Here is a 15,000-nt window from a genome sequence, read left to right as displayed (position 1 = left end):
TACACGCCGTCTCATCCAGAGCGGAGAGCAGGAGAGCCGAGGGCTGGTAGACATTCTCCAACATCTGACCACGAATCTCCTCCACCTTCATCTGCCACGTTCTCTCTAAACACACACACACACACACACACACACACACACATACGCACACACACACACACACACACACACACACACACACACACACACACACACACACACACACACACACACACACACACACACACACACACACACAAACCTAACCTTTAGCACTGCAGTTCTATTTAACTTTCCATTCAGAATTAGTGCCCCTGATGCAAATATGGCAGCTATAATAAGCCCTTGTCTTCAATGTCCGATGACATTGTTATTACAGTCATATACCACATGGACCTTTATAGCCACGCTGGAGATTACATGTGCTGGTCTGTTTGCTGGTATTTATCAGTGTAGTGATAAGGAACAGGAACAGGAACACACACACACACACACACCGATGAAGCTGTCAGGTAAGCGCGTGAGGTTTTCAGCAGGAAGAGGAGGACGTTCTCCCCATATTTCATCCACCAGGTTCTGCAGAAGCGACGTGAGGGTCCGTTTGGCTGGACTCAGATGGGCGTTGTAGGCAGCAAATGTGTCTGTATTGACAAAGAGCAACGACCCAATCTTAGATGTAGTGGTTATGTTGCCTTTGGTTACTGGGTCAAATGGTCTTCACTGGTTCTTTTTCAACCACCATTTGCAAGAAACTGGTGGAGTTTGTAAGGATATGTAGACCTGCTGATGGTGAAGTGATGGTGTTAAACTGGTGGAGTTTGTAAGGATATGTAGACCTGCAGATGGTGAAGTGATAGTGTTAAACTGGTGGAGTTTGTAAGGATCTATGTAGACCTGCTGATGGTGAAGTGATGGTATTAAACCAGTGGAGTTTGTAAGGATCTATGTAGACCTGCAGATGGTGAAGTGATGGTATTAAACCAGTGGAGTTTGTAAGGATATGTAGACCTGCAGATGGTGAAGTGATAGTGTTAAACTGGTGGAGTTTGTAAGGATATGTAGACCTGCTGATGGTGAAGTGATGGTATTAAACCAGTGGAGTTTGTAAGGATCTATGTAGACCTGCAGATGGTGAAGTGATGGTATTAAACCAGTGGAGTTTATAAGGATCTATGTAGACCTGCTGATGGTGAAGTGATGGTATTAAACCGATGGAGTTTGTAAGGATCTATGTAGACCTGCTGATGGTGAAGTGATGGTATTAAACCGATGGAGTTTGTAAGGATATGTAGACCTGCAGATGGTGAAGTGATGGTATTAAACCGGTGGAGTTTGTAAGGATATGTAGACCTGCAGATGGTGAAGTGATGGTGTTAAACCGGTGGAGTTTGTAAGGATCTATGTAGACCTGCAGATGGTGAAGTGATGGTATTAAACTGGTGGAGTTTGTAAGGATCTATGTAGACCTGCAGATGGTGAAGTGATGGTATTAAACCAGTGGAGTTTATAAGGATCTATGTAGACCTGCTGATGGTGAAGTGATGGTATTAAACCGATGGAGTTTGTAAGGATATGTAGACCTGCAGATGGTGAAGTGATGGTATTAAACCGATGGAGTTTGTAAGGATATGTAGACCTGCAGATGGTGAAGTGATGGTATTAAACCGGTGGAGTTTGTAAGGATATGTAGACCTGCAGATGGTGAAGTGATGGTGTTAAACCGGTGGAGTTTGTAAGGATCTATGTAGACCTGCAGATGGTGAAGTGATGGTATTAAACTGGTGATGGTGTTAACGTACCTTTGGAGAAGAGGAAGGGGTCTACAGCAACCTGCCCTTCCTTCACCTCCTGGATGATCCAGTTGGTGATACTGGAGACAGACACTGGTTCCCAGTACAGTTAGACCCGACTCAAGAAGATGGTTCTACATACTGCATGTAAACTAACACACACTGCTCTTTCTTTTCATATTGCAGTGAATAATAATGAAAGTTGAATAGAGAATCATTCATGTTTTTAATTCCTAATCAGAACTGCGTACGGTGTGGGTCATACACATCCCTACTGATAGAGCTGTGTTGTTTTGTGATTTGTATTGTGTTGCATTGTATGTTGTGCTGCATTGTGTTGTATTGTGTAGTATTGTGTGTTGTATTGTATTGTGCTGTATTGTGTTGTATTATGTAGAATTATGTGTTGTATTGTATTGTGCTGTATTGTGTTGTATTGTGTTGTATTGTGTTGTATTGTGTGTTGTATTGTATTGTGTTGTATTGTGTGTTGTGTTGTATTGTGTTTTATTGTGTATTGTGTTGTATTGTGTAGTATTGTGTGTTGTATTGTATTGTGTTGTATTGTGTAGTATTGTGTTGTATTGTGTAGTAGTGTGTTGTATTGTGTTGTGTAGTATTGTGTAGTATTGTGTGTTGTATTGTGTTGTGTAGTATTGTGTTGTATTGTGTAGTATTGTGTGTTGTACTGTGTTGTGTAGTATTGTGTAGTATTGTGTTGTATTGTGTGTTGTATTGTGTTGTGTAGTATTGTGTGTTGCATTGTGTTGTATTGTGTGTTGTATTGTGTTGTGTAGTATTGTGTAGTATTGTGTGTTGTATTGTGTAGTATTGTGTGTAGTGTTGTATGTTGTGTTCATCTTGCACTAACCATCTCGCTCCAGTTCCCAGTTGCAGTCCATCTGACGCTCGGCTTGGACCCAGTAGCGACTGTCTGTCCACAACACCGCGCTGCTCTGAGTCACAACCGCTGTGCCTGCACATCAAAATGACCCACTTTACACTCACTGTTTACTTTACTGTACTAACACCACACAGAGACTAACACCACATGGAGACTGACACCACATGGAGACTGACACCACACACAGACTAACACCACACGGAGACTAACACCACACAGAGTCTAACACCACACGGAGACTAACACCACACAGAGACTAACACCACACAGAGTCTAACACCACACGGAGACTAACACCACACGGAGACTAACACCACACAGAGACTAACACCACACGGAGACTAACACCACACACAGACTAACACCACACGGAGACTAACACCACACGGAGACTAACACCACACAGAGTCTAACACCACATGGAGACTAACACCACATGGAGACTAACACCACATGGAGACTAACACCACACGGAGTCTAACACCACATGGAGACTAACACCACACAGAGTCTAACACCACACGGAGACTAACACCACACGGAGACTAACACCACACGGAGACTAACACCACACAGAGACTAACACTACACAGAGTCTAACACCACACGGAGACTAACACCACACAGAGACTAACACCACACGGAGACTAACACCACACAGAGTCTAACACCACATGGAGACTAACACCACACAGAGACTAACAGCACACAGAGACTAACACCACACAGAGACTAACACCACGCACACCTGCAGAGCCCGAGAAACCAGACACATAGGCCAACCGTGCGTCCCGCGCTGCAATGTACTCACTCTACCAAAACAACAACAAACAAATAAATAAACAAACCATTCATTCATGGGAACAAGTGCAGAGGGGAGAAGATAGATGAAGAGAGGAGAGGGGAGGGGAGGGGTTAGGAGAGGAGATAAAGGGATGAGAGGAGAACAGAGGGGAGTGGGATGAGAGGAATGAGGAGAGATGTGCTACCATGTGGGTGTCTGTTCCAGGGATGATGTAGGCAGAGATATTGTGTTGTATCAGTGCTGCTCTCAGCTCTTGTAGCCTCAGAGTTGTGTTAACGGCTGTAGGGGGCAGGAACTGGCAGAAACAGTGAAGGGTTTCAATAAGGAAATGACAGAACACACCCCAAACCCCAACCTATCAGGAACTATCCTGGGGAAAGGAGCTGGCATTAACTCAGCTGTATGAGGGTCTCTGACATCACGATGACTAGTGAGTTTCAGGGCCAGCTCCATGAATAAAGGAACTGAACTATGACATTAAAGCCACGACATGCGACTTTCACTGTTCCACAGAGAGATTCCAGCCCTAGAAGAGTCTTACGGACACGTGGCCTTCAACCACAAGGACACTGAGAGAAATCCTAACACAACATCCAGCTTTAAATATCCGTGTCATGGTTGGGCTGTGGAGGAGGTCAGATCTCCAGACACGATCGAGAAGCTCGCGTTAGCACAGAACAATGAACCTTTAATGCGTTTTAATGAGTATAATCTGTTTAAACTTCTTGTATGGAGGTCTAAATATTTGTTAGTGATGTGAAAAATATTACATTATAGTAATTAGGATGACTGATACAAATGCCCCAATAAATAGCATAATGTTTATATATTGCACTTGTTAACAAAGAGCTTGTGCCAAGCGTCAGCCCCTTCTGTGTGGGACGGCCTCTCTTCCTGCAACAGGGCGGACGGGCCGAGGTGGGCTCAGACCCAGGTGGGCTCGGACCCAGGTGGGCTCGGACACAGGCGGTGCTGGTCTGATATTCACAGTGCTTCTAGAACAGAGGGAGGAAGAGAATACCGGTGGCACAGCCGAGCAGTTCCTCTCAGTGCCTGCTCCCCCTCGGACCTGTGACACCTGCTCTGCACCTGAGTTGGGAAGATCACAGCAGTCAGTGAACTCACACACACTGTTACAGTGTTTCAGTGAACTCACACACACTGCTACAGTGTTTCAGTGAACTCACACACACTGTTACAGTGTTTCAGTGAACTCACACACACTGCTACAGTGTTTCAGTGAACTCACACACACTGTTACAGTGTTTCAGTGAACTCACTCACAGTGCTACAGTGTTTCAGTGAACTCACACACACTGCTACAGTGTTTCAGTGAACTCACTCACAGTGCTACAGTGTTTCAGTGAACTCACACACACTGTTACAGTGTTTCAGTGAACTCACACACACTGTTACAGTGTTTCAGTGAACTCAAACACACTGCTACAGCGTTTCAGTGAACTCACACCCAGTGCTACAGTGTTTCAGTGAACTCACACCCAGTGCTACAGTGTACAGGGCAGTCATGGCCTGGTGGTTAGGGAACTGGTTTTGTGACCGGAGGGTCGTGGGTTCAATTCCCAGACCTGAGGCCATGACTGAGGTGCCCCTGAGCAAGGCCCTTAACCCTCAATTGCTCACTTGTATAAAAAATGAGATAAAAAAATGTAAGTCACTCTGGATAAGGTCGTCTGCCAAATGCCATAAATGTAAATGTTTCAGTGAACTTACACCCAGTGCTACAGTGTTTCAGTGAACTCACACCCAATGTTTCAGTGAACTCACACCCAGTGCTACAGTGTTTCAGTGAACTCACACCCAGTGCTACAGTGTTTCAGTGAACTCACACCCAGTACTACAGTGTTTCAGTGAACTCACACCCAGTACTAGTGTTTCAGTGAACTCACACCCAGTGCTACAGTGTTTCAGTGAACTCACACCTAGTGCAACAGTGTTTTAGTGAACTCACACCCAGTGCTACAGTGTTTCAGTGAACTCACACCCAGTGCTACAGTGTTTCAGTGAACTCACACCCAGTGCTACAGTGTTTCAGTGAACTCACACCCAGTGCTACAGTGTTTTAGTGAACTCACACACAGTGCTATAGTGTTTCAGAGAAAGGAAAACACAGCACTAGTATTTTTGACAGTCTGCACTAAGGGGATTTCTCTACTTACAAATCAGGCTGTGATGAGTGAGAGTGGATGAAGTATTGTAACACTACCAGATAAACGGAGCCCTAATGGAGCAGGTGATGACTATCGGGACGTAGCTCTTTCAGCCTGATTCACTACTGCAGTCTTGCTACTGGCTTTAGATCACTGTTCCAACCAGCAGATATTTTTATCCCAACAAAACAGGATAATTGTATCCAAAATTAGATAATGCTTTCGATTTTTTTAGCTTTAAAACCAAGTTTCATGTGGGTGAAGCCAGATAGAGTCATTAAATGGATCAGTACAGAGCCCAGTACAAACCAGTACAGACCAGTCCAGAGCCCAGAACAACCCATTACAGGCCAGTACAGACCAGGACAGAGCCCAGAACAACCCATTTTAGGCCAGTACAGACCAGGACAGAGCCCAGTTGCCTATGGAGACTTGTGCTGACAGCTGACAGTATTAATCATTGAGTGATTCATTGAACAGACAGGACATGCAACAGTAAACCAACCATGTGCCATGGGAGCAGAATCACATTTAAAGTAACAGCTGTGTATTCACTGGCTTGCAAAGTAAACATGTCAAAATAGTCAACAAATCACAGAGTCCTCAAATAAGAAAGAGCTGTAAAACTAATATATTGGTTAAGGCTCAGCAATATTCTTGAATATATCGCCAGATATGACAATTCAAATGGTGTCTTCCTTAAAGCCTTTTTAATACAATCTCCATTTTGATATCACAATCACACTGAAATTATTAAGAAATCACAATCATGCAAACTTTTAAAAATGTTTACCTTTAAGAGTCACAAGGCATAAAGCCAGAATCCACCCAGAGACATTCATGTTAGATCATCTGTTCCAAATGTGCACAGCAAGACAGTGGGGGCAGGTGTGTGTGTGCATGTGTGTGTGTGTGTGTGAGAGAAAGAGAGAGTGTGTATGTATATTTATATATCAGCTCTCTCTGACACCACACCCACTCTGTGCTCGGAGGAGTCTTCTGATTGGAATAATAGGCAATACACTGAAGGGGTGGATGGAGGTGGTGGAGGTGGAGGTGTGGGGGTAGGTGGTGGGGGGTGTGTGGGGGGTGTTTGGAGGTGGGGGGGGTTTGGTTGACTGTCTTCTTACAGTTAAAGCACCGTTGCACTTGCAGGAAGTTGTGACTGCAAGTTGTTTTGAGGGCATCCTCTCTTCCTCTCTCTTTTTCTCTTTCTCTCTCTATTTCTCTCTCTGTGTTTCTCTCTCTCTCTCTCTCTCTCTCTCTCTCTCTCTCTGCATGTCATTGTAGCCCAGGACCGATCACCGATCAGGTGTGGAGCATCTCCACACCACACAGTTCCGTCAGCCGCTGGGCTTGTATTATAGGCCCTGACCCAGAATGCTCCACTCCCACACTTAGACTGAAGTTAGACTGAAGACTGCTGTCACAGTTACACTACCACTGTACACAGTTACACTACCACTTTACACAATTACATTGTACACAGTTACACTCCCACTGTACACAGTTACACTACCACTGTACACAATTACACTGTACACAGTTACACTGCCACTGTACACAATTACACTGTACATAGTTACACTGTACACAGTTACACTGCCACTGCCATCAATTGATCTCCTTTTTAAAGACACAGTGACACCATCAGTTCTTGTCTAGCACCTTATTTACCTGAGAATTACGAACATAAATTCTCCATGTAAGGAGTGGAATGTGTACTACAGTTATGAACCGCACCTCCAAGGTTTGACTTGGTGCAGCTGCATGGAGATCACACATCATCTCCCAGCTGAATCAAACAGAGAGGGCATGACAGAGCTCAGAAGCAGCTATGTTTGCTGGGAGATGTCTGTCTGCAGAGGGAGTCCTGGGGATGGACAGTTGAGGAGACACAACCCTGCTTGAACAGCAGTGTCGTCATGTGCAGCTTCCAGAAGAATGGCTCTGGTGCCCGGCTATGGCCCCATGAGAAGGTCACGTGGTTCTGGTGCCCGGCTATGGCCCCATGAGAAGGTCACGTGGTTCTGGTGCCCGGCTATGGCCTGATGAGTAGGTCACGTGGTTCTGGTGCCCGGCTATGGCCTGATGAGTAGGTCACGTGGCTCTGGTGCCCGGCTATGGCCCCATGAGAAGGTCACGTGGCTCAGGTGCCCGGCTATGACCCGATGAGAAGGTCACGTGGCTGTTTTCCTGGGTTATTGGTCTCTTCTGTAGGAGCTGAGTAACTCTAGCAGATCCACACCTGCTGTTAATGTTTGTTTAGACTTTATTGAGCGGAACCTATAAATTATCTATCTGAAGGGCAGTTCAGCCAGAGCTGCGTGTGACTGACTCTAGATACACAAGCTAATAACAAACAATACCAACAAACCCTTTACTTCATGTGCAAAGCTGGGCAGAACAAATGAAGAAACTTAAGTAAAATTGTCCATGTTATAATAGGATACATTTTTGAAGGTCAGATTTACACAGTTGACCTAACCAAATGAACAGCCTGGACATTTCTTGGCTCTATTTTGTTTTCTTTTCACATCTGAATTAATGAATTCTGAATATGAGAAGCTACATCATCCAAAATTTCAGAAATTCATCCCCAAATCTTCATTTACTTCAGATTTCTTGGTTCAGCACAGGTGTGTCTAGCCCCTTCTTAGGACTACTCAAACAACCCTCAAAATAATAGCAAAAAGATGCTTTTGTTAATGTTAAATAGAAAATGTTAAATAGAAAATAGAAAATATATGATTAAATCTAAAATGTAACAAAAATAAATAAATACAAAATACAGCAATTCCCTTGGCTCGCAAAGGGTACAAACTTTCTCTCTTCTAAATGGTATGATCTTCTGTCTCTCTCCTAAATGGTACAATCCACTTTCTCTGTCGTAAATGGTACAATCCACTTTGTCTCTCCTAAATGGTATGATCCGCTTTCTCTGTCGTTAATGGTATGATCCGCTTTCTCTCTCCTACCCCTAGCCCTGTTCTCCCTGAAGCTGCGTTGAAAATGTGTTTTGGAAATGGAATTAATCTTTCCCAAATTATATTTGTTTTAGAAACAAACTTAAGCATAATCTATTAGATTAAAATGCCTTTAATACTATTAAAAACAGTCAAGTGTGTCCAAACCTTTCACCAGTACTGTATGTGTTAACTGTGTTAACTATCTTGCAGTGTTAACTGGCTATATTAACAAAATATAAGCAGTTGGAAACATCAGACCCAATGCATATCGACATTAATTTAATAAAAAATATGTATTTTGTTTGTCAACATGCATTTTCAATTAACTATGACAACTTCAAGCTCATCAAAACACAGTGAAGATGTGAGTCAATCAAACAGAACAGTTAAAGCTGTGCACATACCAAATAAAACACTTAAGATTGCTTTAAAGCTTTAGACAAGCATTAGAATAAACCTCTCATTACTGGCATTTCACTAAATCACCACAAGGGGGCAGACTTGGTTCATACATTTTTCCACTGGATTTTGCACTCACCTGACAATAATGAAGAAAATATAGTCAACAGAATATCAATAACAAAGAACAATAATAAATGTCCAAATAATTAATATTTTGGAAAGTTATATCAGGATGGTGTAAGATGCTTTGAACCAGGAGTGGGAAGGAAATACACACAATGATGATGTGAATTTCACCAGCGTAGCAAAAGAGCGAATTAGTGCTCACACAGGACAGAAGAGAGAGACACAGGTTCACACTGCAGCATAGCAACACATGCTATTGTTGCAAGGAAAATATGATTGATCGGTGTGCTGTATTCACACACGTGCGCGCACGCACACACACACACACACACACACACACACACACACACACACACACACATGAGTCGGCATGTGCCTTCATTATTTGCTCAAATGAGCACAGTGCTCAAAGTTACCAATAGATATTAATAAATGGTAGCCCTGGCAACGGTTCCTTGGTAATATGGAGCGTGTGGAATGGCCAGCAACACGAGGTTGACACTAGAGACCAGAGTACAGGGGTGTGACACAACCCACCGGCCCCGGGGGGGAGGAGAGAGGAGAGAGAGGGAGAGAGAGAGAGAGAGAGAGAGAGAGAGAGAAGGGAGAGAGAGAGGAGAGAGGAAAGGAGGGGAGAGAGAGAGGAGAGAGAGCGAGGAAAGGAGGGGAGAGAGAGAGGAGAGAGAGCGAGGAAAGGAGGGGAGAGAGAGAGGGGAGAGAGAGAGGAGAGAGAAAGAGGAGAGTGATTTGGCATGATGTGGCGTGACGTGGCGTGACATGACATGGCGTGATGTGGTGTGATTTGACATGACGTAATGTGACGTGGTGTGACATGACATGGCATGACATGGTGTGATTTGGCATGACGTAACGTGACGTGGCCTGACGTAGCGTGACGTGGTGTGACGTGGCGTGATGTGGCGTGACGTGGCGTGACGTGGTGTGACGTGGCGTGACGTGGTGTGACGTGATGTGACGTGACGTGGTTTGACATGGTGTGACATGATGTGGAGTGACGTGACGTGGTGTGACGTGGCGTTACGTAGCGTGACGTGACGTAGTGTGACGTAATGTGACGTGCTGTGTCGTGGCTTGTCGTGGCTTGACGTGGCGTGACGTGGCGTGACATGGCGTGACGTGACGTAGTGTGACATGGCGTGACGTAGTGTGACGTGACGTGGCATGACGTGGTGTGACGTGGCATCACGTGGTGTGACGTGGCGTCACGTGGCGTGACGTGGTGTGACATGACATGGCGTGACGTGGTGTGATTTGGCATGACGTAGCGTGACGTGGTGTGACGTGGCGTGACATGACATAGCGTGACGTGATGTGATTTGGCATGACGTAATGTGACGTGGTGTGATTTGGCGTGACGTAGCGTGACGTGGCGTGACGTAGTGTGACGTAATGTGACGTGCTGTGTCGTGGCTTGATGTGGCGTGAGGTGGTGTGACGTGGCGTGACGTAGTGTGACGTGACGTGGCGTGACGTGACGTGGCGTGACGTGGCGTGACGTAGTGTGACGTGCTGTGTCGTGGCTTGATGTGACGTGACGTGGTGTGATTTGGCGTGACGTAGCGTGACGTAGTGTGACATAATGTGACGTGCTGTGTTGTGGCTTGACGTGGCGTGACGTGGCGTGACGTAGTGTGATGTGACGTGGCGTGACGTGGCGTGACGTGGTGTGACGTGACGTAGCGTGACGTGGCGTGACGTAGTGTGACGTGCTGTGTCGTGGCTTGACGTGACGTGACGTAGTGTGACGTGGCGTGACGTGACGTAGTGTGACGTGGCGTGATGTGACGTGGTGTGACGTGGTGTGATATGGTATATACTGTGAGGTGTTAGAGAGCCACTCCACGTGCAGCATCACCACAGTTAGTTTGTTCGTACGTCTCCTGTGGCAAAACATTTTCCCTCCAGATTAATGTGATTAACTGAGTTTCTGGACTAGCATACTTTCCCACTCACTTTTGCAAGCTAATCATTGCAACCTTTGCTATGAGCTTGAGGTAAACGCTGTGGACCTGGTGTTGTGGGCCTGGTGTTGTGGACCTGGTGTTGTGGACCTGGTGTTGTGGACCTGGTGCTGTGGACCTGGTGTTGTGGACCTGGTGCTGTGGACCTGGTGCTGTGGGCCTGGTGTTGTGGACCTGGTGCTGTGGGCCTGGTGCTGTGGGCCTGGTGCTGTGGGCCTGGTATTGTGGATCTGGTGCTGTGGACCTGGTGTTGTGGGCCTGGTGTTGTGGACCTGGTGTTGTGGGCCTGGTGCTGTGGGCCTGGTGCTGTGGGCCTGGTGCTGTGTACCTGGTGTTGTGGACCTGGTGCTGTTTGAAGACCAGGTTTCAAACACTTTTTGTGTTTTTGTGTTTGTGTTGTGTTTGTATCAGCACTGCTGCACTATTCCCATCTGATTAATAGGGGACAGAGAGAGATGTTTCACTGTGCTACACCACAAAGCCCCAGACTACAAACTTTTAAACTCATGCTCCTGTTCTCCATGAAGCTCCTGCAAACACAATGTTAGAGTGAAGTCAACGCCATCCAGCTGGTCTGACCACGTCCCATATAGTTTAGGATATACTTTTCAAAGCTGTTTCCTACTGTTGAATCCAAGAATGGTATGAATCTTTATACCTAATGTACTCTTCTGAGATCTTCCTTGATCTGTGTAAAATTTCAGATATTCATGCCATTTTCACTCTGTCTCCGTTGCAAAACTCACACAACCGGTGTAATCTCTTATCTCACCACGCCAGAGCCACTGGTCATCGAAGGTTACATGCCTTAATCATGAAAACATCAAAGATGAAAGAGCAGACAGCCCAGTTCACAAAGACTCCAGGGCAGAAGGGCTCTTATGGGAGACCTTCTCCCACACAGAGACCAGGAGAAGGAGAAGAACCCAAGATAAGCGGAGGACAGGAGGACGGTCCGGCAGACGGTCCGGCAGAGGACGGGAACTGTCCACTACTTCTCCCTGTCTGATTGATTGAGGGCTCCGTCTGATGAAGATGCCAACGTGACCAAGCCTGTCTGATGACAGGCAGAGCATAATCAGACCCTGAGAAACGGCGAGATTAAACAGGTCAGACATGGCCAGAAAAGATGGATGTTAAACTTCCCTCTCAGCTGTGCTTAGATTCTCAGAGACGGAGGAGTTTTACATAATCAGCGGGTGGTCTGCAGACACACACACACACACACACACACACACACACACACACACACAGACCCCATGTCGTCTGAACCAGAAGAAGAGACCCTACTGGGCAGAGCTCAGCAAAATTAATGAAGATGTGTTGAGTTGAGCTAGCTCTGAATAAGTGAGCAGCAGGTTCAGGTCAGCTCAGTGGGAGGAGCCTGTGACCATGTCTTTAATCTTCTCTCACTAATGTGGACGGCTCGCTTTGATGGGGAACATAGTGCAGAATTATTTCCCCTGACTAGCTCATTATATTAAATCACCGTTGGCCCAATAAGAACTCAAATCTGTCTAGTCTCTTATAAATATTTATGCTAGAGAGACTGAGGAGGAGGAGAATGCAGCTGAGTGGGTCTTCTGCAGCGGGAGAGGTGAATCGAAGAATCTATTAAAGTCTCTCCTGTTAAATATTTATGGGACAAGAGTCAGTTTTTGGTTCTAGCAGAGAGCACACTGACAGTGTCCATACTCCATAAAGAACATTAGTATTTGAATGTAAGCCAAGACTAAACCAAGACCAAGACTAAACCAAGCCTACAAGAGGCTAATAACAGCAAACAGAGTAACTCCATAACTTTTGTAGATCAGCTAAAATCAGGAACAGATGGAGAATCTTCAGAAGGAGAAGAGGAGAAAGAGAGAAAGAGAAGAGAATAGAAGAGAATACCCAGTGAGCTGAAACAAGTGTTTATGTCTACTGGTCTGATGAAGCTCTTTCATTGCCTATACTGTGGCTAAGCACACGCATGCATTAAACATACATAACACATTCATGGAGTGTATATTACATGTTCATAACATGTTCTTAGAGTGTATATTTCACATACATAATATGTTTTTAGAGTGTACAATAGGCACTTTAATCCTAATTCTTCAATCACCAAAGGAGTGATGATGCCATGTCCAAACAGCGCAAGACCAATCAAATATTTAATATCAGGTGCACAGTGAGTTTCTGCTTCAGCATGAATGAATAGCACATTGATACAGCAGGTCTACAGGTAATGCACGTGCACGTAGAGGACGTCTGAGTTAATGCACGTGCACGTAGAGGACACCTGAGTCAATGCACGTGCACGTAGAGGACACCTGAGTCAATGCACATGCACGTAGAGGACACCTGAGTCAATGCACGTGCATGTAGAGGACACCTGAGTGAATGCACGTGCACGTAGAGGACGCCTGAGTGAATGCACATGCACGTAGAGGACACCTGAGTCAATGCACGTGCACGTAGAGGACGCCTGAGTGATATTGGATGAGCTGCCCATCCAGCTGTTAGCAGATACAGAGAAGCTTTGCTGCATTACTGGGATATTACTGGGTGTGTAGTCTGGTGAAGAATACACCTGGTAGATTCTAGAATGTAGTAATTACCTGGTAGATTCTAGAATGTAGGCATTACCTTGTAGGTTCTAGAATGTAGACATTATCTGGTAGATTCTAGAATGTAAGCATTACCTTGTAGGTTCTAGAATGTAGGCATTACCTGGTAGATTCAAAAATGTAAGCATTACCTTGTAGGTTCAAGAGTGTAGACATTATCTGGTAGATTCTAGAATGTAAGCATTACCTTGTAGGTTCTAGAAAGTAGGCATTACCTGGTAGATTCTAGAATGTAGGCATTACCTTGTAGGTTCTAGAATGTAGGCATTACCCGGTAGATTCTAGAATGTAAGCATCACTTTGTAGGTTCTAGAATGTAGGCATTACCTTGTAGGTTCTAGAATGTAAGCATTTCCTTGTAGGTTCTAGAATGTAGGAATTACCTTGTAGGTTCTAGAATGTAAGCATTTCCTTGTAGATTCTAGAATGTAGGCATTACCCTGAGGTTCTAGAATGTAAGCATTTCCTTGTAGGTTCTAGAATGTAGGCATTACCCTGAGGTTCTAGAATGTAAGCATTTCCTTGTAGGTTCTAGAATGTAGGCATTACCTTGTAGGTTCTAGAATGCAAGCATTACCTTGTAGGTTCTAGAATGTAGGCATTATCTGGTAGATTCTAGAATGTAAGCATTACCTGGTAGATTCTAGAATGTAAGCATTACCTGGTAGATTCTAGAATGTAGGCATTACCTTGTAGGTTCTAGATTGTAGGCATTACCTGGTAGATTCTAGAATGTAAGCATCACTTTGTAGGTTCTAGAATGTAGGCATTACCTTGTAGGTTCTAGAATGTAGGCCTTACCTTGTAGGTTCTAGAATGTAAGCATTGCCTGCTTTTGCTGCTTTTGTATGGGCATCTGACACAGCTATTATCATTCAGTTAAACCACAGTTTTTATCCCTTTGCTCAGATATACACTGTGACATCTAACAGAGATTGGGCATGGGTGGCTGTGCACAGTGATGAGATGTTTTCAGTGCACACTGTTGGAGCGTGGACAGCTGACATGGGAGGAGCAGGCGTGCGGTGAATGACGAGGCCCTTCCTACGACTGAACAGACACGTGGAGGTCGTTGCTTTTCAGGTGCAGGAGAGACTTCCTCTCTTTTCCAAATGTCCTTCTGGGATATTCTTAAACCAGAGCACGTAGCCTGGGCCTCAGGAAGACAGTGGTCCAGCCCTCACGTGGGTCACCTCCTGCCCTGGACGTCCCGGAGACTTTTGACCCCTGATGAGGGTCGGGTCTGGAGGAAGTTGCTCCTGC

General features: G+C 45.2%; 1 protein-coding gene across 1 annotated transcript in view; it reads right to left on the bottom strand.

Moving 5' to 3' along the window:
* The window catches only part of xpnpep2 (X-prolyl aminopeptidase (aminopeptidase P) 2, membrane-bound), a 16,579-nt gene extending 10,005 nt beyond the window's left edge, over window positions 1–6,574 (bottom strand). The window contains exons 1-8 of the mRNA XM_077020950.1: window positions 6,440–6,574; window positions 4,500–4,567; window positions 3,663–3,773; window positions 3,422–3,485; window positions 2,641–2,745; window positions 1,779–1,862; window positions 477–620; window positions 4–105 (exon numbers count right to left, since the gene is read on the bottom strand). Coding sequence (XP_076877065.1) covers window positions 4–105; window positions 477–620; window positions 1,779–1,862; window positions 2,641–2,745; window positions 3,422–3,485; window positions 3,663–3,773; window positions 4,500–4,567; window positions 6,440–6,488 — 727 coding nt within the window. The 5' untranslated portion in view covers window positions 6,489–6,574. The remainder of the gene's footprint in view (window positions 1–3; window positions 106–476; window positions 621–1,778; window positions 1,863–2,640; window positions 2,746–3,421; window positions 3,486–3,662; window positions 3,774–4,499; window positions 4,568–6,439) is intronic.
* Between the last annotated feature and the right edge of the window lie 8,426 nt (window positions 6,575–15,000).

This window comes from Brachyhypopomus gauderio, chromosome 11 (genome assembly GCF_052324685.1).
Source record: "Brachyhypopomus gauderio isolate BG-103 chromosome 11, BGAUD_0.2, whole genome shotgun sequence".
NCBI classification, from domain to species: Eukaryota; Metazoa; Chordata; class Actinopteri; order Gymnotiformes; family Hypopomidae; genus Brachyhypopomus; species Brachyhypopomus gauderio.
The sequence above is the reverse complement of the archived record's forward strand: the minus strand, read 5'-3'. Positions and strand labels throughout refer to the sequence as shown.